This window comes from Gambusia affinis, linkage group LG11 (assembly GCF_019740435.1).
Source record: "Gambusia affinis linkage group LG11, SWU_Gaff_1.0, whole genome shotgun sequence".
Taxonomy (NCBI): domain Eukaryota; kingdom Metazoa; phylum Chordata; class Actinopteri; order Cyprinodontiformes; family Poeciliidae; genus Gambusia; species Gambusia affinis.
The window spans coordinates 4,162,149-4,186,326 of record NC_057878.1 but is presented as its reverse complement, the minus strand read 5'-3'; the positions used below and the strand labels follow the sequence as shown (position 1 = coordinate 4,186,326).

The window sequence follows — 24,178 nt, the reverse complement described above, 5'->3', positions numbered from 1 at the left end:
TGGGCGGAAGACGGCCCCTGCAGGGCAGACGACGGACCCTCCTGGGCGGAAGACGGCCCCTGCTGGGCGGAAGACGGCCCCGGCCGGGCGGACGACGGACCCGACTGGCTGCTGGACTCGCCTTCCGACTGCCCCTCCTGGGTGGACTCAGGTCCCGCTCTCTGAAATATAAAATGGAAATAATTACAGCATTAACATTTTCAAGGAAGTGCCATCAGGGAAGTGCCACCGAGGACACCCGTGTCCCTGGTGGCACAACGTTTCACGTCAACGTTGACACTTACCCTCTTTTTCAGTGCAGGCTCCCCTTCGTCCTCCGACTCAGAGGACTTGGAGCGGACGACGGTCACCCGAGAGCCTGACGCTGAAGGGACCTGTGGGTCCGTCGCCTGGACGAACTTCCTCCGGAGCTCCGCCATAGAATCGGCGTCCTGGGCCATGGCGTAGTACCTGTCCGCGGTCACGACTGTCACATTGCTTTGGACACCTTCTGTCGGGAGCCCGGAGAAAGGACATCTCGTGCCTTGAAAAACAAAGGAAATTGTTCAGTATTTCGTGGTGATTTTGGAGTTTTTCACCATAAAAAGTCATCGTTACTCACATAGGTTGCCACAGAGGTCCGGAAGTCAGTGAAGGTGGGGCAGCCGGAGAAGCCCATCTCCCTCCACGCATTCTGCAGGTGCTGCTGCAGGTTGTTTATCTTCTGGCCATTCTCATTGAACAGCAGATCGGTGGAGGGGTTGAGCTTGGTCCGCAGCTCAGACCAGAGCTCCAGCCACGCAAACTCGCCCATGGTCAGATAGAGCTGGGCAGGCCCGAAGGACTTGTTCGTCTTGTGGTCCTTAACCTGTAGTGCAAAAGGAGAGGGTGACATGTGAATTATCCTGAATGACAGGTACTCAGGTGGCTCTAACGTGATGTGTTCAACTATAAGTAAAAAAACAATTACACTTACGTTTACGACAAAGCAGGAGGTACCGGACTTTGCGTCCTCCCGGGCCTCGTCCAGCTCTGCCAGGGTCATGTTCGTTAGCACGCCGGTTCTATGGCCGTAAATGCTCGCCAGGTAAGCACTGAGGTAGCCATAGAAATACAAATAAATAAGAAAATCAGTTGCTTCCTGAGGATGTCGATCTCCTTCTGGTAGCCCTGGCATTTATCACACGAGGACTCCACCACGTCTGCCGCATCGTGGAGGAGCTCCTCGTGGTCGGTGCCAATGTCCAGGTCGGAGATGACTGGCGGGGACGGGTTGGAGGCCCTGAGGGCCCTTAAACCTTCCAGTGTGACCTGTTTTTTGAGATCTTCCACTATCTTGCGGATAGCGCCGTCCTCGATCTCTGGGTGCCCGACCTCGATGTGCCGGTCCACACGGGTCTTGGAGAACCCGCATCCTGGGACCGGGCAGGGAAGGTGGCGGAAATTCACGCGACCGCTCCCGTAATTGATCAGCAGCCGCCGCTCATCTTTGTTTTTTATAAAATGACGGCCAGCTAAATGCTTGCCCAGGCACGAAAAGGTGAACTGGCAAAGCGGGCACTTTGCTGGCTCCTTCGGTGGCGTCATTTCCTTTGGATAACATGACAAAAAAAAAAAAAATAAGAAAGCTAAAATGAAATCAAATAAGATGGCACAAGGGACACCCGGCCGGTTGCCCGAAATGGCACGCATAACCCCCCCCCACAGCGCTCTGAAGGCGTCATCGGTGATCTCCGCCACAAAGGACAACCGGCCGGTTGCCCGGAATGGCGAGCCCAACCCCCCCCCCACAGCACGCACAAGACGTCATGGCGCTCGCTGCCACAGAGGACAACCGGCCGGATGCCCGACATGGCAGCAACGAAGCCACAAGCACTAAGAGCACAGAAAATATTGTTTTAAAATGTAAAAATAGTGCAAATCACTCGTAGATTCACTTAAGTGCATGAAATATAGGAAAAGTGAAAAAACGGCACCAATTGGCTGCAATTAACTACCGTTTGGAAGCAAACAGGCACATATTCTCTTAAAAATAGGCCGAAATAGAGACATTTTAGTGCTATTAAGCAATTAAAAACAACTCACCGTCGAGTGACAGTCTAAAATTGACTTAAAATTTCATGCAATACAGGAAAAGTGAAAAAACGGCACCAATTGGCTGCAATTAACTACCGTTTGAAAGCAAACAGGCACATATTCTCTTAAAAATAGGCACATTTAGTGCAGCCGCCGCTCATCTTTGTTGGCTTACTGAAAAGGAATGTATTTTATTTTTTTACTTTTTAATAAGCCTGACTCTCTTTTGTTGTAACTTTTTTCCCCCTGTCATACACAAATGAACTTTCTTAACAGCCTTAAAACAACTTAAAAAGTTAACTTCTTGTTTGTGTATTCATTCCCCGTCTGACGCACCAATTATTACCCAAAAGAAAAATCCTGACACCATCTCTTGACAACTCTGTTTATTGTATAAACTGCCAGATTATTCTCACCATTTCTCCTGCAAATTTATCTTAATGGTACCACAGCAGTGGCCATTAATCAAGACCAGACAGAAAGGTTCCTGACAACAGCCAGATGTGTGCTGTAATGAGTCAGGATGGGTATGTTGGGGCGTACTGTAACAAGTCCCTGTAGAGTGGAGGAGCCGGTTTCTCTCTGTACATCATTAGGACCCTGTTGGACCCGTTTAGGGTTTGAAATAAATCAGAGTACATGAGGAAACATGAGATAAATGAGAGCACAGTAAAGAGAAGAGAGTGGAAGGAGAAAATGTTTCTTCACAGAACTTTCCATTCTTCCCAGAAAGTGTTCCTCCAAACTCTGGCTAGCAGGTTCACATGTTTTCTCATCTATGGCTCATAGATTTCAGCCACAATCCATCACAGGGGATGACAGGAGGGTATTTTCGCAGAACATTTTCTGAGCTGATGTCTGGAAATACATGTAGGCTTGAAGTCTTGAAGACAATCCCCAGTCTATTTTCCTCACATTTTCATTTAGTTTCTACTGTTGGTTCCTTTGGCAGAGCTGAACTTTGTGCCTGGTTGTCAGTCCTGCGTGCTGAAACATCTTTTAACAGAGCTTCATTTGACACCAGTAATCAAAATGTTCTTTGTTTAATATTCTGCCGATCCGGACAGTGTCTTTTTCTGTGTTCTGCATATGGTCTGTGATTTCCCCAACAAAATTTATTGTTTTCACCAAGTTCAAAGGTCAATTGTGACCAATTGTTCATAATCATATTCAGAGTATGGGTTTGGGGTGTGGTCTTGAACATCTGTACCAAAAGTGGTGAGAATACATCACACAATTATGCTGATGAAAACTGTTTTTAGAAACCTGGGCGCAGTGATCAAAACCAGCTTTTGACTTTGTCCTGATAAAGCCAATTGATGATTTTGGGAATTAATCAGGTGACACATTTACTTCTTTATGACGTAGTCGTAGGTCACTCATAGACAGACATGTACAGGGTGGCTGTTATTTTGACTTCACAGTGTCATAAAGTGGTGTTGAGGAAGCGGTAAGGGAGACGCAGCAGGCCCAGAATGAGATGAGTATATGATATTTAATAATGAAATGTGGCCAAAACAATCCAAGAAGCCGGGCAGCACGGCCGAGCGGACACTAGGGCTCGACGCCGGTAGCAACCGGTACAATGCAGGAAAAGACGGACTGGGCACACGGACTACAGCGAACAGACGTAGAAAGACGTAGGACCCGACAAGGACACAGAGACACAGGTGACACTAAATACACAGAGGGTAATCAGGGAACGAGACACACCTGGGAACTAATCAAAGGGAGACAGGACAACACGGAGACTCAGACACACAGGAAACTCAAAATAAACACACAGGAAAACACAGAACATGACACACAGCTGATCTGACTGCACTGGATGGTAGGAAGTTAGCAAAAAATAAATAAATGTCTGGATGCAATAAATTTAACATTACAAGAAATCTTTCAACCTAACAGATCTTAGGTTGACTTAGCATAAATTGCTGTGGAAATATGTAAATCCACTGCCATCTGAAAATCTGTGTGTAAAGAAATGTTGAGGGCCACGGATGATCTGGAGGCAGCTCAAACGCCGCCGTCATTCATCTTAATCCCGTTTGTCAGCCGGCTGGCGGAACTGTAATCAGCTCGGATGAGTTTCAAAGGATAATTTCCAGCTGCTGACCTCAGACAGCATGGAGTGGATCTAGTGCTGGAGCTTCCTCGCTGATTAGTGCTGACTGTACAGTGGCTGCTGCTGAGCCACATTTCTCCACAAATAATTGCCTGTTTGCTGCTTGTAAAACAAATACATTAAACCATTACACTGAAGCTTAGAGATGTCAGAATGCAACTTGTGGGCAGAGATGACATGTCGGCTCTGGAATTGATTGATTATAGTACCGTTTTTGCTTTGATTACATTTTTTGAGCTGAAAAAGCTTCATTCACTTTCTCCTGCTGCCATTGCTGAAACTACAGGAAAACAAAAATTTTGAAACAGCGCAAAACAATTTATGTCATTGTTGACAACTTCTCCTTATGTTTGCTGATTGGCCTGGTTGAAATTCTACCGGAGAGAATCCACTTCAATAGGAGAAATTTCAGATGGACCAGGGAAAGGAGATGAGAATTAAGCTGAATTCAGTAGGAAAGCCACAGTCCTGCTAACCATGTTCAGAATCTAAAGCTGTGAAAACAAGCAACAAAATATCAACAGTCAAAATCTATATAATTAAAAAGGTTATTTAGTAAAACAAGTAGGTAAATTTAAAACAAGGGGGGTGTGACGTGTATTTGTTAGTTATTTGGGGTTGACATTGGTTCAGCATCCTGACAGCCTGTGAGATGAAGCTGCTGCTATGGTAACCGTCATGACGTAGCTGTCGTTCATAGCCAAAGTGTCCTAGAGTTTAAGGACGCAAACTGATTGTGGGACGTTCACCTTCAGCATTTTCAGGCTGAAAGTAGAATTTCTGGTTCCATCAATTGAAGCAAGTCAAACAGGTCTATAAAAAGCAAAGCAGTCCCACTTCATCCCACTGTCACTATGTTCTCATCAATGTGCTTGAGAGGTCTAGGGAATCATCCAGATGTCTTTCACCTTCAGACAGGTCTTCGTTTTGGCCAGCAGTGATTTTCACCTTGGAACTCTCCGTTTTTGCTCCAGCTCCTCCGTATGGTTGAATCTGAGAAGGATTTAGAAATAGAGACTGAAACCTTTACAGAGTTACAGTGCTTTGTATTGTTCTGGGTTTTGTCACTTCCTTGATGAGTTGGAGATGCCCCCTGGAGGTAATTTTGCTCTATGTGTTGCAATACCTTGAAATGTGGTCGATGCCAATGACTTTTCCTGTATGTTTTTGAATTTTCATTGGTCATGGCAAGGCATTTTGCTTACAGAAATCTCTTGTTGCTTGTGGGGCAGGTTCTCTTTAGGTGGTATTTTAGAATATAAGTTAATTAATCAAAATTCAACACATTGGCCTTGGCTCACTTGTAGTGAAATTTAGCAACCCTATAGTTGGAAACCCTTGTTTTGTTTTTGGTGCAACAGGCTAACAGAAGCTAGTTCTCTGCTACTAGTCAATCAAAAATGACAGAAGATTTCTGATGTGATTCAATTCAGAAATACTTTAATTAAATTAAGTATTTTTTAATTTTATTGTTGTGACAGTCAACAGTTATCTTTCTATCCTTATATTGACGATGTTTTATATTTTCAGGTAAACCTTGTTATTATATCCATGGATTATGTCATTTTTGTCTAAATGTTGACTAGAATGAAACTACGCTATAAATATAGATTGAAGTTAAAATTGACAGCTTTTGTAAGTGTGCTGGAGAGAGCAGCTTGTATAAGCATGTCTTCCAGAGATGTTTCCCCTGAAAGGGCAGACCAAGATGAGGACTCAGTGCTGGGAAACATGACAATATGTAACTCACATTGCCAAGAGAGAATGCCCTTCATTCTTCCTTTTGTGACTGGAGAAGAAAAAATGTCAGACTGTGATTTGTTGTTTAGTTTCTGCAACAACACAGTCAGAATACACACCTGGAGGCTAAAGGTTTCTGAATCCCGTTCATCTGCTCGCAGGAGCGTTTTTATCTTATCACGAAGGCTCGGAATGCGACTTCTTTTCAACCAAACTATTTGCACTTGGTAAATCCTTGACATTAACAGACAGACAGAGTGAGTACTTCTTTTCCAAGGAGAATTGTTTCAGAGCAATTTTGTTTTCTTTTCTAACCATTTTTCAGTCTTGTAGCATTGGACCAAAATTACACTGTTGTCAACCTAAAGTAGAAGTTCTTGATTTATGAAGCAAATGTTAACATGTTAGAGTTGAATAGCTTCTATATGGTGAATATCAGATACAAATAAGCTAGTTTCTCCTGATGTCTCATCTGACGTACAGCTCCCTGTGTACAGAAGCCTAAAGCCGACATTTTTCACTTGTACTTTTTTCCCAATGTTAATTTCCCACTTTCCACATTTTTGGCAGTGGTCTTCTCCAAATAACAAGTATGTGTGTGTTAAACCTGATTCGATCCTTCAAATGTATGATGACGTTTTGTGATCTCGAGAAAACAAACTTTCTTTTCTTCAGATTAACTCATTCTCTCAAGAAAATCTTTGAAGAACAAAAGTATATTTTCCACCCTGCTCATAATCTTCTACTCTGCCATTATTCAGTGTCTTGACTTCCTGGATTCTGAACTGTTTAAACTTTTACCTTCATGTTGGCACTGAAAGGCAGTTTCTTCCCTCAGAATGTGTTAGTAACGACCTCTTAGCAGTCAAACTGAGATTTTTTTTCTTTTGTAATTTCCAAATTAAGATCCTTTTATCTCTCACCAAATTTATATGTTTATATAAAATTTTATGAGTGGAACCAAAGTCAAATTCTTTGTTTGTGTATACAAACTCAGTCAGCTATATTTACAGTTGGGAGAACGAACTTTTCCAATATGACTGCAAAGTCCTGAGCCTATGTCTCCCTGTGGTACCTGCTTGTAAAAATCATAGCATATTATTTGATTAACGTAGTGGAACAAGTCATTAGTAGGCTGAGTTGAGCGCTCAGACAGTAGTCTCAATCCCTTTACCATTTGCTCTAATCTGATTAGCTCCGCATGCTGCTTCAAAGGCTTCATGGCTGTGATAACATGGTGGCAGAATGCATCCTGTCCCAGGCCAGCTTCTCATGTCACCGAAACCCTCCATCCTCTTTGATCGATGACTTTCTCCACTCTCAGTCTTATCGGGTGTGCTGTCATTTCCCTCGTGTTCGCCCAGCCTTACAGCAGCGAGCTGGACTGAAGCCCTAATGGAGATGAAGATGGAGGATGAAGAGGTCATCACGGCCAGGTGGAAAACATTCGGCCAATGTCAGTAAGTTCCAGTTGACGCAGAAGACAAAGGGCATTTTTAGACCTTCTACTTTTAGTAGACTCTGTTTGATTGGGGACCAAAGTTGCAACATTTGCTCCATTTTCAGCTTTCACAATGCAGTGTGTCAAATGAACTGTACCCTTTGAAAAACCTGTTTCCTACTTCACCAGTGGTAGTGCTGCACCAAGAACTACTGAAGGAAATGACACAAAAACCTTTGAAGAAGATACCAAGCGCAACTTCCTTATTTATGAAATGTAAGCAAAAATGGAATAGCATCAGATTTTACCAGTTGTAGGATTTCTCTTTTGTCTTTGGCAAAAGACCACGAGCCATTTCTCATGGTATTGCTTGACTCTTGCATTTGTTTTGGTTGTATTTCTCCAGAATGTCATGCACTATAGTCCATTTCCTGCTTGGCATTCACAGTTGCATTCGAACCACACCAGAGTTCAGCTTAACCAAACCTGGTGTGAAACACAGGGCTGGTATAAATGCAGTGCACCCTGCAATCCATGTCAATAGTGCCTTTGTCATTGGTGTTGTAATATTAGTAAACTCTGAGGTTTTCTCGACTCTCTTCAAGATTTTCTTCTTCTTCTGAGTGGAAGTTCGGGGTAACTTCTTCCTCTTTGTCAGTTTTAATAATCCCACTTATCGACTTGTCCCTGCTAACTGGACATATTCAACTGATGTTTGCTACTGCATCTAAAATCTGTCAGAGACATAGCATCAACAGGTGTCTTCAACATAAGAACATCTAATGGTGTGAACCTCATGCTTTCCCCCTCACTCCAATCTCACTCCAATCTCACTCCAATCTCACTCCAATCTCACTCCAATCTCACTCCACATAAGACAAGTTGTTTCATAACAATGGTACGTGTTTTCCATGGGACTGTTACTAAGATCTACAGTCCTTCCTTATTTCACAGACAGTCCCATGGCAAACATTCAACTTTTTAACTCTCTCTTTGAAGGATCTTCTAACTGAAAGGATCAATGTATCTGGTGGTGATTGACAAAAAAAAGACACACCGACATCATTCATGAATAATTTGCACAAAAGCTGTTGGTGATTCTTCTGACAATGTTGCTTGGTCATCAATCTTTGTAAGGAGGACCGGCCGCCCTGGAAGCTACTAGGGTAGCAGAGCTCCAAATATTTAATTTAATGTAATCTCTCCCAGACACTTAGATGAAGAAGACATGTTTTCCAATTAAAAATGTGCTGCAAGCTCTTTACACAGATATGACTGTGCACTTTGCTTGTTTCTCCCCAGCTGTTTCTAGCTGGGGAGAAACAAGCAGTGATATAGACAGATTCCTGTGGGAATGAGAGGCTATCGGTTTGTAATACTGGAGTTCAAAAGCAAAATGCGTTTGTCAAAGAATCGTGTAGGATTAAGCAATAAGAAGTGACCCAGCAGCAACTCATAGAGTTTATAATAACTTTAGAATAATTGCATGGTGGCTCATAAAAACAGTAGTGCAATACGGTGGCATTTGAATATTTATGTACTTGGCACGTCTCTTAAAACGCTCATAGCTGCCTATTTTAATGATTCAAACCCAAATCTACATTAGTATACACTAATACACAGTGGAAACCATCTAAGAACTACTTGATAAGCTCTCTATACTCCTTCCTTATTTCCTTTCTTGGGGGTACAGCCAATCAGAGGCCAGAAAAAAAAAGGTGCTCCAGGATTGGCTGTTTGACAAACGGCAGCCAATACCGTATCATCTAGCATTAGTTTCAGCTTCCTAAGCTGCGTTTAGTTTTAAATATTTTAGATGCATTCCATGAAAAAATCTGAGTCATGTTCCACAGAAAAATAAAATAAATAAAAAAATACTGAACTGCAAATAGACGGCATCCACAGCATTTTTATTTTTGGTTTTTCATTCAGTGTAATTAATTTTTACTGTAAAATGTTCAACAGATGTTTATTTGATTCGAACTATCAGCTTAATATTCACCTGTTCTTAGGTCCCACTTAATGATTGAAGTCCACCCTGGTTCTTAATTAAATTTAATACAAATCCAACAAATCTATATTTATAAAGATATGATTTTAAAAGAATTTACAAATGAAGCAAAATTCTTCATAACTTACTTTTCTTAATTTGGATTTTTTTAGAAATTTAACCCATGTATATCAGTTTACAGAACGCAAGATGAACACACTGACTGTCATTCTGGGGCTGCAGGTTTTGAATCGTAACCATGAGTCTCTCTGCATGTCCTCCGTTATCCTCCTCCCCAGTCTCATCATCTTCTCCAAATTCATTGTCAGACTTTGAAATTTCATCTTTTAACTCCTTCCTCGGCGTAATCGCTATAAACTTCACTCTGTTCCCAGATCGATTTCAAGGCGCTGTCAGCATAGAAAACTCGGGCCATCTCGATCAATTGTGATAAGGAGCCACCATTGGTGAAGCTATATTTATTGTGTACCGCCACCGGTTTGTGCCTGGGAGAGAAAATGAGAAAAAGCAGATTGGTTCCCGTGAGACACTAGGCAAAACGTGCAGGAATCTGAGAGCATGAGTTGGTGTCGGTGACTGGGATCTGAGTTGATCTTTGACACTGGGGTGGAAACACAAAGCTTATATTTCAACTCACGCATTAACATCTACACTTATCACACTTTTATTCAGGGTCCTGCAGAACCAAACATAGTGAGTGTATTCATATCCATTCGTCAACGTTGTGGTCTTGTTTTAGAAAAGAAAACTAAATCGGCTGCTGCCCTCTGGTGGACTCAATGGGGAACAGAACAGACACCAACAGACTCGGAGGCAAAAAAAAAAAAAAGGCTTGTGTGACAAATTCTGCTTTAAATGCAGTCCTCCAGCTCACATGGCTGAAGGCGGAACCATAATCATGTCGAGACGAAGGAGTTTATGTGAGGATGCTGAGTGAATTTAATCTGTTTTATGAGGGCAGTGGGCGGACACGGGAGGCGATTTGAAACGGCCTAATTTAGGAAGCAGCTGCAGGACGAGAGCAAACCGCCGGCCTGCCTGTGATTTAATAAGTCGATTACGATCCAAATTGCGCTCATCGATGGGTGAAGATTGCAGAGGAAACAGATGATATGAATATGACAGGAAGACGCAAGATGTGTGAAAACAGACATGAGAGAGAAAGAGGAGTGAGCAAAAAAATAAATATGGGCTTGATGTGAGTGAAATGAGGCTCTACAACTTCATCATCTCGCCAGGGTTACGCTAATATGAATTTGCAGTGGTTGAATATGCTGGGCTTTTCGTTCCGGACCATTTTTTTTTACTATGGTAACAACACGTGGTCATACCTGAGAGCAAACTGCTTTAAACATGAACACGGCTTTGCATTAGCATTTATAAACCTTAATAATTTTCATATTGTGGTCACATTACAACCAAAAGCTTTAAAGTATTTTACTGGACATTTTATGGACAAATAGATGCGGTTTTCCAAGAGTTTATTTATTTATTTTTTAAAATAAAAATTCCTCATTTTTATTTAAGAATCTTACATCTGCGCCTTTTAGTCAACATTTTGTTAAAGCACAATTCTCTTCCAGCTTTACACCTAATCTTTAAAAAATAGGGCAAACCGCTATTGATTTTTTTTAGATGCATTTTTATATTTTTAATTTCCTGCGCCTTTTTAGCGAAATTAAATTTTACATTTTGTGTACCTATTTCAATTCATTCTGTTTCTATTTGTATTTTTCTAGTTTGACCAGTATTTTTTGTAGCACATTCATACTATAGTATTATATAACTGCGCAGACTCTCGACCAGTTGTCTTTTTTTCTTTCCAAGCTTTATAAGAAGGTCCATCTTACAGTTACTTATACTTTCGGAAAGTAAAATAGCAGGATGTATTTTTTCCCCTCTAATTTGGCGCCCTCTGGTGTATAAACTCATTCAGCGCGTCTCAAACTGAGGTTTGGGGGCGGCTCTGTGACGTCACGACGTTAAATCATTGACGCTCCCTCGCCCTCTGCTGCTCCTAGTTGTGGAGTTAGCAAAGCTAACACTCTTTTCCGTGCAAACCCAGTGATTTCTTCAGGTATGTTAAAGAAATTAAAATTATGCGTTTAATTTGTGAGCTTATTGTTTCCCGAGTGACTAACTGCATTAGCTGCAGGCGGACATTCATAAAAAGCAGCTGCAGGTAATAACTAAGTGCTAACTTTACTTGCTAATTCCTGCACGCCCCCTACATACCACACGCAAAACTCCTGTTTAAATTTGGATAGGTTTTCTCTTTTCTCCTGTTTATACCTTTGTGTTAAATGTATTAATGGGAATAATAAACGCGTTTAGATTTTGACAGCAGTTTAAGCAATTCGGCTTGAATAGAACGCTCCCTAATTAAAGCTTGTCTGGTTTATTGTGCGCTGGTGTTAAGCACAGGATAAGAGAATGGAAAGTGACTGGGACGGTGGAAATTATATAACCGGTGATATGCATGACAGATTTTTGTATTGTTTGTTTTTGTAGCATTGTATGTATTGACTCACGCTGATTTATTTAGAATTAATGGTTGTGCAACTGTTAAAATCGACATGTTACTGTGTGATTATGCTAAATTTGGTCTTTGCTCAGGATGGGGTGGATAAAGATTACGATAACCTTCCTGAGAACTCTCCTTCTTGTGTTACAGACAGGTGGGAGCTGTTCCATGTTCATGCTCTTCACCAGCATGAACATGGAAATATTTAAAGATGCATTAGCAGTCACTCTGACGTTAAGTGACTTATGTCATTTGTTCCAGGAAGTCTTGCAGTGACAGCTAGCAAATCATGTTCATGCTTCATACTGCATTAAATGAAACATGCAATAACTTCTAAAATATTATCAAAATAATAATTTAAAACCATTCTGGACCACACAAAGTAATCTTGGATATCTGCATTAAGACCACTGTTTATGCTCTCTTCTGGATAACAATGTTCTTTGCTGAATCTGTATGAACTTTATCACTTTGCAGCTCTTGTGCTCCAGTGACACATTCTGTCACTTTGTAATGAATGTTTTCCTGCTGATGAGTCACATTATTATTCAGAGGAATCTCAGTTATTAATAGGGATGGTCTTATTAGGATTTATTTTATTGCCCCAGAATCATTGAACATTAGAAATTGAGTCCCAGTCAAATGTTTAGTTAAAGGTAATAACATAATTGAATGCGTTTTAAATTGGGGATACACCGATATGAAACTTTGGGCCGATATCAATATCCGATGTTTTTGCCAACAGCCAATATTTTCTGAATTATTATTTTTTATTATGCAAATTTCCCAGCCGTTCGCAGTACTTCTAGGGACAAGTGCTGCGAATTAGCTTTTGCTATTGCACTGTGACATAAACATGGGACTGCTGTTTTCCTTCAGTTTGTCTGTCGCTGTATGTCTGTCCCTATCAAATAAACTAATTAAATTAAATTAAGTCGACATTAATACCGGCCCAGGTTTAGTTATCGGACCAAGACTGATATGTAAAAAAAAAAACAAATGTACCAACGTCGGCCGGTACTGATGTTTGTACATTTTAGAGCTGAATGATATCAGGAAAACGTGATCTGTGATGAAATCGAGGTTATGTGACGATAACAATATGATGATGTGCTACAAATGAAGACACGGAGTGACCTCCCTGTCTGCAGGTCAGCGATGGCTCTCACACAGGTGTCCTCCAACAAGTGTGCCGGCGGCTTGCAGAAGGTGTTTGAACATGACAGGTGAGACAAACAACTGGCCTTAAAAAGTTGAACTTCACAGTCGTCTGTTAAATTCCTGCCCGTTTTCTGTCCTCAGCACTGAGCTGAAGTGTAAGATGAAGTTTGCCATTTATCTTCCCCCCAAGGCTGAAACAGACAAATGTCCCGTACTCTACTGGCTCTCTGGTGAGTCTCAGGCCTAAGTATGGTGAAGGTCTTAAATTCACTTGTATCCTTAGAAAGTCTTAAATTCATGTATCTAAACTGAAGGCCTTAAAATGTCTTTATTTAATAAAATAAAAAAATGCAAGTTGGCCTTAATTACATGAATGTAGTACTTTTGAAAGGTTCTTCATCTCCGTGGTTTGTACTGTTGGACAAACCACTGTACTAACTTTACTTTGCTAACTGTGCTAACTTTACTTTACCAATCGTTGGAGTGTTTTGCAGATTGTGGAACGTGATGGAAACCTGACTGAGGTGTGTTTTCTCTCTGCAGGCCTGACGTGCACCGAGCAGAACTTCATCACCAAAGCAGGCAGCCAGCTGGCTGCAGCCGAACACGGCATCATCATCGTGGCGCCGGACACCAGCCCACGTAAGACGACACGCACCACACACTCAAAAACACACCACAGTGGGTCAGAAAGTGAGCCTGTGGAACAAAGTGACGGCGTTCCTGCCTTCCTGCCTCAGGTGGCTGCAGCATCGAAGGTGAAGATGAGAGCTGGGACTTTGGGACAGGAGCTGGTTTCTATGTCAACGCCACCCAGGATCCCTGGAAAACCAACTACCGCATGTACTCGTACGTCACAGAGGAGGTGCTCCGGATTCCTTCCACCATCTCACCACCAAACACTCACCTCTTCATCTTCCTGTCATCTAAACCAACATCCGTCTTCTGTTTCAGCTCCCGAAGCTCATCAACGCGAACTTCTCCACCGACCCGGACCGGATGTCCATCAGCGGGCACTCCATGGGGGGCCACGGGGCGCTCATCTGCGCCCTGAAGAATCCGGGAAAATACAAGGTAACTTCCTGTTTCTGCTCAGACAGGAAGTTGGATTGTGTTTGCTGTTAAGACGTTGATTCATCCTGATGTTTCCCTCGCAGGCCGTGTCTGCGTTCGCTCCCATCTGTAACCCCATGCAGTGTCCCTGGGGTCAGAAGGCCTTAACGGGTTACCTGGGAGCCGACCGGTCCACGTGGGAGGTGGGAACCCTGCGGCCTTCTGCTGCACAATAAGAGCATGTTTCAAGGGAGAATGCACTTTTTCTACAACGCTGCGTTTGTTTTTCCAGGCGTATGACGCCACCGTGTTGGCGGCTTCCTACTCCGGCCCTCAGCTCGACATCCTCATCGACCAGGGTCGAGACGATCAGTTTCTGTCTGCCAGCCAGCTGCTGCCCGACAACCTGATCGCCGTCTGCTCAGAGAAGAAAATCCCTGTCGTCTTCAGACTGCAGCCGGTCCGTCCCCAGAGCTTCACAACCATTCAGATTCTCTCAGATTTCCAATTAAATTTTGATCTAAATCCCAACAGCATAATGCTGCAGGCACCATCAGTGGCTAGGAGGTTGAGATGTCTCAATTGCAACTGTTAAGCTATATTCAGTCATCATTTGCATGGACTTTGCAATTTTCACCCAATCATTCCAACTTTTCTACAAATCTGACCAATCACTGCAACTCTGCTGAATGTTGACTAATCCCCCAAACCCTCTTCTAATTTAACTTCCTGTTTCACAATGTCTGTTGGAAGCCGAAGCTACAAAATAAAAGCATATGACGCTCAACGCTAACATCTGCAGATCATGTTAGCTAAACGATCTGCAATCTATGCTAGTACATCAACAAGAAGACTAATGTTGTTGTTATGCACCCCTTGCAACTTAGTTGATGCCAGGAATAAACCCAATCCTTAGTGTTGCTTTCCACGCATTTAAAAGAAATCTTTGTCACAACAGGAAGAACAAAGAGTCGGGAACAAAGAGCTTCAGATGGATTCTGAGGTGGCACCGGGGTTTAGCACAACCCACATATGGAGGCCTTACTCCTCGCAGGTTCCATTCCCAGCCTGGCAACCTTTGCTGCATGTCTTCCCCCCTTTCTCTAATTACCCACTTTCCTGTCAAAGAAAGGCTAGAGCCAATAAAACATTTTTTTTTTCAAATAGATCTTGAAATATTAGTAAATTTGAAAAAGGTGCCACAAATCAGCACATTTAGTGCAACATTTAGTTGCCATATTTTTTGTGATCAAAAGATATGGCAACATCCTCACCTTGATGTTCAGGGTCAGGTTTTCCATGTATGTAGATGTTGCCACTCCATGGTTGCTGCGCCCCCTTCAGGGCTGGCAGCAAACTACAAGCAGGCATCTGCTGCTGCATTTCTGGAAGCAAGGATCGTCTTCCCTGATTAGTGACAGTCGTCCTGTCACACAACCCAAAATGAACGCTTTCCTCTAATCAATGAGCACGTTTGTATAACATGATTTCTTGCGTCATGAAGTATTTTATTAATTGATTAATTCTCCTGCAGGGCTACGACCACAGCTACTTCTTCATCTACTCGTTTATAAACGACCACATCAAGCATCACGCCAAGTACCTGAACGCCTGAGCCGCCGCGGCGCCAACATCAGTACAAAGTGACCTGCTGCTCTGACTGAACGCCCAGCTACAATAATGTCCTGGAACAATCTGAGGAAATGTTGCCTTCTGGGTTAAAAGCCCCCTCAGACCTGACCATGTGATGGACAAGACCATGTCTTATTTCATTAGAGCTGAAAGTGTCTGTGAACAAATAGGAATTCTTTGGAATAAAAACTCATTACTCTTTTTTTGCTTTTTTTTTTTTTTTTTTTTTTTTTTAAAGATCTTTCTTTTTGCCTCCTCTAACAGCTTTGAGCTATTAGTAACAAAAACACCCTACAGCCCAGCGTCGACATTTCACTTTTTTTACACATGTGCTACAATAAACAAAGAAAAAGAATAAAAGTGTTTTAAAATGTTAGAAATTAAATCTGCCAGTGGAATTACTACTTTATTTTTACCAGTACTAAAGAGGCAGCATTATCTAAAAATCTTCTTTTTTTTTTTTTTTTTACCTTTTCATGTTATGTTTCTCCCTAACCAAAAGCCCTTCCCCTTTAAGAAATAACTTAAAACAAGCTCCTGTATCTGAAAAGTCACAAGTAAGTTTGTCTTGGTATTTTTTTTTTCCAAGTGTAAGATATTTGCACTAAACATTGGACAAAAATATTTGGTATAATTTGTTTTTGCAGTGTAAATTCAAGAATATAAATATTCTGTTTTAGACCCAAATTTCTACAAACGCCTAAAGTTTTTAGAATATTCAAGAAATCTTGAGTACAAAACATTTATTTTGTAGGTCTGGCTACTTATGGAAAAACGATGTTATATTCACCAACCCTCATCACATTTTCTAAATATTAAATTCCTCTTAAGAGTTCATCTTTCCTTTCATCCTCATATAGTTACTTCCATCCCTCCTTTCCTTTATTCCTTTATTTCTTTCGTTTTTCTCCTTCCAGATGTTCTTTACTTTTTTCTTTACTTTTTTCCCTCAACTGTCGTAAAATCTGACAGAAATCACAAGTAAACTTTACTATTGTACATTTTGAAATGAATGTAAAGGACTGTGATTCTTGGAAAAAAAATATTTATTTAATGTAACCTCAGGAAAATGCTCAACCAGTAAACAGGTTTTAATTTTTTGCACGTTCCAAAAACCTCCAATTCTGAAGTTAACTTCCTATTCGCCAATACGATAAAGGGCTATTTCACTTCTTTTCTGCTACGTAAACTGACAAATCAGTTCCATTTTAATATAAATGCGGCTTCCTAGTTTTATTTAGCATTTGAGCTATCCAGACTCTAGAAATAGTCATTTTTAGACTTTTGAATGAAACAAAATAAAACGTCGTTTTGCAAACCAGTAATTTACCATCAGAGAGGAACAGGCTGAAGCCCAGGCTTATTGTTGCTACACAACTCAATCAGAAACTCAATAAAAAATGAAAAGGAAAAACGTCAAGTTGTGGCGTGACAAATCTGACCTTAACCATGAAATTTTAATATAAATTAAATCCTAAAAAGCAACTTATTTTTTTAGAAATTGAGTTTCTTATTGACCAAAAAAAAAAAAAAAAATGGAATAACATCAGATAATCAAACATTATTTGATCATTTTTTGTTTCTCCCTTTCTTAATCATGTCTGAAAAGCAAATTTCATCCCTCTTCAAATTTTTCCAAGTCTTGATTTAACGGACGAATCGTTTTCCCAATTCATCCGGTATTTGTGTCGTGTTGGTAAGGTGCAGCCGGCTCATAGAAGATGTGTTTTGTTTCGACATGTGAGGTCTTTACTGATAAAGTGATGAGAAATACAGTACAGTATATACAGTATTCACAGCAGTTAAGGCGACGTTACAGGGTCATTTCATGCACTCTGTACATTTGACAAAAGTTCAAACTGTTACAAGAGGGCACGTTTACATCGACAGTTCAGCAAACCTGAAGAGAAGTCACAAAAAAATAATACATTTGCTCCCTGTCAGAAAAGTACAAAAAAACTGTGAGCATTAATACAAAAAGAAGAGACGTTTTAAGAAAAACAAAACAGACAAACTGCTCCAACGTTCAGCAGGCACACACACATTGTGTTCACTGGCATCACTATTCTAACCTAAACTCAGCCCAGATTTTTCTCAGTGGCCAAAAACGAAGACGTATAAACACAAAACTTTAAAGTGCAGAAACTCTCGGGGGAAGCAGTCGGTTTGGTCTTATTGCTTTTTTTCCCCCCCTTCCTGCCCCCTGAACCGCTGAGACTCGATGTGCACCGAACCGAACCGAACCGAACCGTGGAAGACCCAAAACGAAGACTTTTAACGATCAGATCCCTTATTATCACCCTGGACTTCCTGCTCCTGTCTCCCGCAGCGGTGCCACAACATCGCCGTGATCCGTTTGGGCAAAGTCAATCGTTTTCGACAGGAATGTTAAATATCAGAAGTTTGAAACACGATTGGTAGCTCTCAGATTTATGGGATTATACTGATTTGTGTTCAGCCGAGCTGCCCGTAGTGTTGAAATACGCAAAAAAGAGATCATTTTCATACAACAAAAACCCCCAGCCTTTCTCAGGTGGAACATACAGTATGTAAAGTCTAAACTCTGCACATCGTGATAAATAATATGTACAGGTTATTCTACAATAATAATAATAATAAAAAAACATTTAACATGACAGAGGATATTTCTTTTGGCAACTATTAAATCCATCCAGTGGAAGTCTTTTTTGTGTGTGTCTCTAGTTTCTAAATTAAAATTCCTTATTTTACTGCTGAATCTGGAAGTGGCGAAAGCTTTGGAAACCAAGATGGAAAAAAACAACAACAACACTGCAGTTCAAGAATGTTAAAGTTTCTTTCTGGCTCTCCAGACAAGCTGGAAACAAAAAGCAGAGCATGTTTTAGCGGATGCTGTAAAGGGGCAGCTCTAGTTTTTAACTGATGTTAGGTTTCTACTAATTTAATCATTTTAGTGCCACTGTAGTACCGGCTGCCTGCCTGTGGAGGCAGATTACATGAACGCTGAACATGTTACAGCAAAGCCGCTTTGCTAGGCTAGTGATTCAGAAATGCTAACCAAGCTAATCGATAATATAAGATGTGAAAGCCCGTTTAAAATGAAAATGGCATGGAGACTGGAAATGATATTTTCTGGGCCTTTTTTTATTTTTTTATATTACAACTCTATCCAATAACCAGTGCTGGGTGTTATTGGTGCAAGTGAAAGTTTTGCAAAACTTTGAAACTGTTCGTTTCCGTTCCTTTCTATTGATAAGAGTCGGATCTCAAAAGAACATTTTTAAATAAGTGAATAAGATAAAAATATTACAGCTGAGCAGGAAGCAGAAGATGGCTGCTTCTGGAAGTGAAGGAATGTAAACACGAAATCTTACCAAGTATTTTTGGTCTAGTTTTTAATGGAAATAAAAAAATAAATCAATAGATTTCAACTTATTTCAGTTACACTTGAAATAAGAAACATACAATTAACTTTTCAGCCAGATATAGGGGCTTGTTTTAACTGAAGAATTATTTAATATTCATAATAACTGGTTCCACTGGAGGACATTTTCACTTATAATAAGACATTTTCCCAGTGCTATAAATGAAGTAATCTGCCAGAGAATTTTAATCTTTTAATATTAAGAAATTGACTCATATCTTGCTGAAAGGTAAGTTATTGTAAGTGAACTAAGATATTTGTACTTGAAACTAACTTAAACGGACCTGTCTGTTTTTTGCAGACAGGTCCGCATATTTTCATCTGCGGTGAGATAGTTACAAGTACGTCTTCGGTCCGGCACAAAACTGTCCTAAAATGATGCCTGCGCTGAGCGAATAAAAAAAACAAAGCTCAAGAAATAAAATGAAACCTGCATTACGTGTGTTGTATGCAAGAAGAATGATGCTGAACGTTGAGAGGTTCTGCGTTCATGTTTTAGTTACGAGCGGCGTTTCGTCTCCGTCCTTCAAAACGATGTGGTTCAAAGTTCAGGAGGTAAAACATTTTGTTCTCTTACTACAGAGTTCAATGAGGGCAACAGATTTTTTTTCTGCCCCTTTAACGCATCCATTTTCGCCAGGTCTGCAGAGCAACATGATGCCAAAGGCCACACACACACTTACACACACACACACACACACACACTATAAAATACTGTTGACGAAGCACGCTGGGTAATGAGGCATCAACAGTGCAGTAAACCAAGCCCACCCTGAGTCACACAGTCTGTAATCTCACACAGCAACAACTCCAGCCTGAAACACACACACACACACACACACACACACACACACACACACACACACACACACACAGAAAAAGCCTCTTCAGCGCAGTCAGCAGGCCAAAGGAATGTTTTGCTACATTAACTTGAAATTTTCTCTCCAGAGCTGTGAGAATCTGACTTTTTGTTCTGAGACGTTTTAAAACTCAAAATTATAATTATTTCAAAATGTCTGAAAACACTCCAGCAGTCCAGGTCTGAACGAGAGGCACGATGATCGGCTCACTCCTCGACCTGCGTGCCAACGTCAGATATCCACCAGTCACCGAGTTTTAAGAAATCAATGACGGGGGGCAGACACAGAAATGTACAGCGCTGGAACTTTTCCACGTTTTGTCTTGTTACACTTTTTGTCTGTTTTTTTTTTTTTTTTTTTATTAACAGCGTGTGTGTTTTGGCACATTAAACAAACTGCATCTGAAGGAAACGCATCAACGAGTCCATCTATTCCATTTCCACTGGACAAATCGGTTAGCGGCGCACGAGAAAACGACGCAGAGAAAGTCAGATTAGTGTCGTCCAGAGAGACAGTGACAGATATACACACACACCAGAGACGGGTAAACTTTAGATGATATACACACTTATACCCAAAATATATTAGAGAAAAATAGCTTTGGCCTATTTCTGTCTGACTCTATACAAAAACTCAAGCCTCTGTTTTTTTCAGCTCCTCTTTATATTATAAATATCTTCAGATTTAAATAGAAGTAGATAAAAAGCCTTCTCCCTCCGTCATAAGACTTTAGTATTTTGGTTTGATTCTCTTCAGAGAAGTGAGAGCAAAAACATTTCAGCTACAAGCTCAGTAGAAAAACAACCAAATATATCTGTACACAGTCTCCAAAAAAACCCAAAAACGTTTTAAATGATGTGTGCATAGACAGCCGGATCGCTGAGGCGACTAAAATATTCAGACTGGAATGACAAAAAAGTCTAAATGTGTCCAAAAACGCTTCACAAAATTTAGAGCTTCTAAAGCAACTTACCGTATGTTTGAAGCCAAAAGAAAGGATTAAAAAAATAACTGGAGGAGGGAGAAAAAAGTGTTGCGAAATTTTAAATACATTGATTTCTCAAGGGAAAAGAAAGAAAAAAAATAAATAAATAAATTTGCAATTTCAACCAAAAGCATTTGGCAAAAAAAAAATATCTCAATAAAAACAATACCAATTTCTGGATTTATCATCAAAAATAATAATTTAAAAAAACCCACATTTTTGGCATTTTTTTATGGCTTTTCTCATAAAATAGCATAGTTGATAACAGTACAGTGGACCCTGGTATTCATGGGGGTTAGAGACCACAGCTATCCACGAATAGTTGAAATACGTGAACAATTTACAAAAACTATTAAGACTGGATGTTTTAATAGTTCAAATATCCAATATACCTTCATCTAACACAAAGAGTGAAAACTCTATTAGCTTTACCGCAGAAGCTAAAATCCAGCCTTCACTTTTTTGTTTATGCTAGAAGCATGTGGAGGTGAATTGTCGTAGGTAACTAGGAAAACCCGGAGTGGAGTTTTAGAGGTATGATAATTTTTCTTGTTTATCAAGTGGAATGGATTCTTTCACGAAGCAATTGGCCCTTTGCACGTGACGTCATGCTATTCACTCCGCCATGACGGAAGTCAAATAAACACGGAGCGTGCTCCGGTGGCGTAGAGGGCAGCGTTTGGAGGCCTTCAGTCCACGTCGCAGGTTCGATTCCCGGACCCGACGACATTTGCCGCATGTCTTCCCCCCTTTCCTGTCAACCCACTGTTGTATAAGGGACACTAGAGCCCACAAAAAGACCCCCTGGTGGGGGAAAAAATAAATAAAATAAACATATGTGCACGTTAGCTCCTGCAAAGCTTTTTTGCACTGGCAAGTAGAGCTGTATAATAAAATCGATTCTACAATATTTATCAAATTTATTTCCCCCTCGGAAAGTATCGTTTTTTTCATCTGTGAGTATTGATACATTAACCATAGGGGTGCATAGGCTTATGCCGTCTTTTTATCATGTCTGATTTGTGACGGTGTACCAGCAAGACTCCGCCTCCCCCAGTCTCACTTTCCACTTGTGCTAAAAGTTCTCATTATAAACGTTTTATAAACGTTTTGCACAAATTTGTAATGGAAATGCAGCTAATACTCTATTATGGAGAAGGTACTTGGCTAACCATAACAACCATGGAGCATCATATAGCCTACCATATACAAAAAAAGATATGGAAAAAGATACATGCTGGAGTCTAGGACTTTAGTCTAAAGGATTTAGACTTTTGTACACTTTTAGGTGTTCTATGGTGTTAGACAAACCATTGTTTATAAAGTCGTATGTGAATTCAAGCAAAGTCTGTGATTTGATCAAATCAACGAATACATCAGAAAGGTAAAGGTAAGTGTTGGTTTCTAAGCTAGCTTCATTTCCAACTTCTGTAAATCCTGCTGCCTATGAGCCCCAAGTGTACGTCCACAGATAAATTATCTCTGTGGAACCAGTGGAAGCCATAGAAATATAGAAAAAATAAAACCTGGGAAACAATCCCAGTCGCTTTTTGACACTCCCATTCCTCCCTTCTGACGTCCGTCATGGCGGCTTTACATGATTAGGTGACGTACTTGCAAAGGGTCAACAGAAACAGCATTGGGGGAAGTAATATTTAGTTATTGATTTTGGGAGGGTCCAAACAAATATTCTGTAAATGTGACTCACAATTATTACGTTGTCCTGGATTGGCTACTGGCCGACATCCTTCTGGCTAATAAACATCTCTATGCTGAAGTATAAAACATAGCCTTGGAAAAATGTCTTTTCTTGCATGTTATGGGACAGAAAAACGGGAAGGGATAGTTTTGCAAATTTGGGTGTAAAAATGGGTTTAAAATTTGTGCTCTGATAAAAACACTGCTGTGCAAACACCAGCCAATATCGTGTCAAGTAGCATTGCACTAAGACATTTCAGCTTCTCAAGCTGCATTTTCTTTCCAATATTTGATAATATCTAATATTTTACATATGTTCTGCAAAAAAAACAAAAAAAAAAAAAACGCTACGAGGCAAATTTTCCACAAATAACTTTGAATTTACGTTCCACAGAAAAATCCACAAACGCTGCGTGGCTCCACTGTATCCTCTCGATTTCTGTTTGTTTTTTTGTGAAATTCTTTTCTCCTTTTCATAACCGTCACAATACTTTTACAAAAGTAATGGGGACCAGCCGGTGTGAAGATTTTCTTGATTTGGTTTAAAACATAAAAAATGTGGGGCTCTAACGTCCGCCCTTTTAGCTGATCACTGTAAAGAAGAAAAAAAGGATCCCAAACTCCTGATTTTTAGGGTTTTTAAAAGAAACAAAAAACAAACACCTGCAGCGAGCCAAGACGCTCGATTCAATGTTCCTCTTTCTGAGTTGGTAAATAAACCCACTCCAGACCGAATTGGTTCCCTTTCTGCACGCTGACGAGCGGGAATTCAAAGTGCTGCGATACTGCGACCGATGCGGAGGTGAACCGCGACGTCACGTCACGTCATGTCACGTCACGTCACGTCACGTGGACCGGTGGCGTCGGTCCCGTTGCTCCGCTGCTCACACCAACACGGGGGGTTTGGAGGAGGCCTCGTCCACCAGGGCCTGCACCGTGACGCACACCTTCACCAGGCCTTTCTCCTCCAGGATGTGGTGAGGCAGACACAGCTTGTCCTGGGAGGGACGGAGAGAGAGAGGGACGAGAAGGAGAGAGGGAGGAGAAGGAGAGAGGGACGAGAAAGAGAGAGGGAGGGGGGGAAAATTGCAGGAGCAGATGCAGGAAGAGAGACACAATGCCAGTAAATATAAAATGTTTGAGGAGAATGTGTGAAAGTTTCCAGGGTCTGGTCTGCTGTCTTATGGAGTACCATAAAAAAGTATGTTTTTGCTTTTTTGTCACTTAATGTTTCATATCACATCATATATATATATACCATATATATATATATTTTTTTTACAATGTATCTACAAGATATTGTCCTCTAAAAATAGTAACTGGTTGAGCCCCCATAGCAACAACTGAGAACAAGAGTGATAAGAGAAAAAGATGATTCTCATAAAACTGACTTTATTTATTCTCCTATTATTTTTGACTATTTTCATAATGACTTTATTCTTGTAATAACTACACTTTATCCAGACTGGGAAAAAATTACTCAAACAAAT

General features: G+C 40.7%; 2 protein-coding genes across 5 annotated transcripts in view; one reads left to right on the top strand and one right to left on the bottom strand.

The window, feature by feature from the left end:
- Positions 1–11,342: 11,342 nt before the first annotated feature.
- Positions 11,343–20,012, top strand: esd (esterase D/formylglutathione hydrolase). Of its 3 annotated transcripts, none has more exons than XM_044131268.1 (9): positions 11,343–11,449; positions 13,048–13,122; positions 13,199–13,287; positions 13,601–13,699; positions 13,798–13,922; positions 14,012–14,131; positions 14,215–14,313; positions 14,403–14,570; positions 15,645–20,012. In XM_044131268.1, the coding sequence occupies exons 2-9, from the start codon at positions 13,055–13,057 to the stop codon at positions 15,723–15,725; spliced, it is 849 nt and encodes a 282-aa protein (XP_043987203.1). In that variant the 5' UTR covers positions 11,343–11,449; positions 13,048–13,054; the 3' UTR covers positions 15,726–20,012. The 3 variants fall into 3 exon arrangements, with proteins under 3 accessions (XP_043987203.1, XP_043987204.1, XP_043987205.1); XM_044131269.1 differs by having other exon boundaries at positions 11,370–11,554; XM_044131270.1 differs by lacking the exon at positions 11,343–11,449 and having other exon boundaries at positions 13,027–13,122.
- Positions 17,467–24,178, bottom strand: part of lrch1 (leucine-rich repeats and calponin homology (CH) domain containing 1) — a 71,523-nt gene continuing 64,811 nt past the window's right edge. For both annotated transcript variants that reach the window (XM_044131266.1, XM_044131267.1), the window contains one exon: positions 17,467–23,686. In XM_044131266.1, coding sequence (XP_043987201.1) covers positions 23,573–23,686 — 114 coding nt within the window. In that variant the 3' untranslated portion in view covers positions 17,467–23,572. The remainder of the gene's footprint in view (positions 23,687–24,178) is intronic.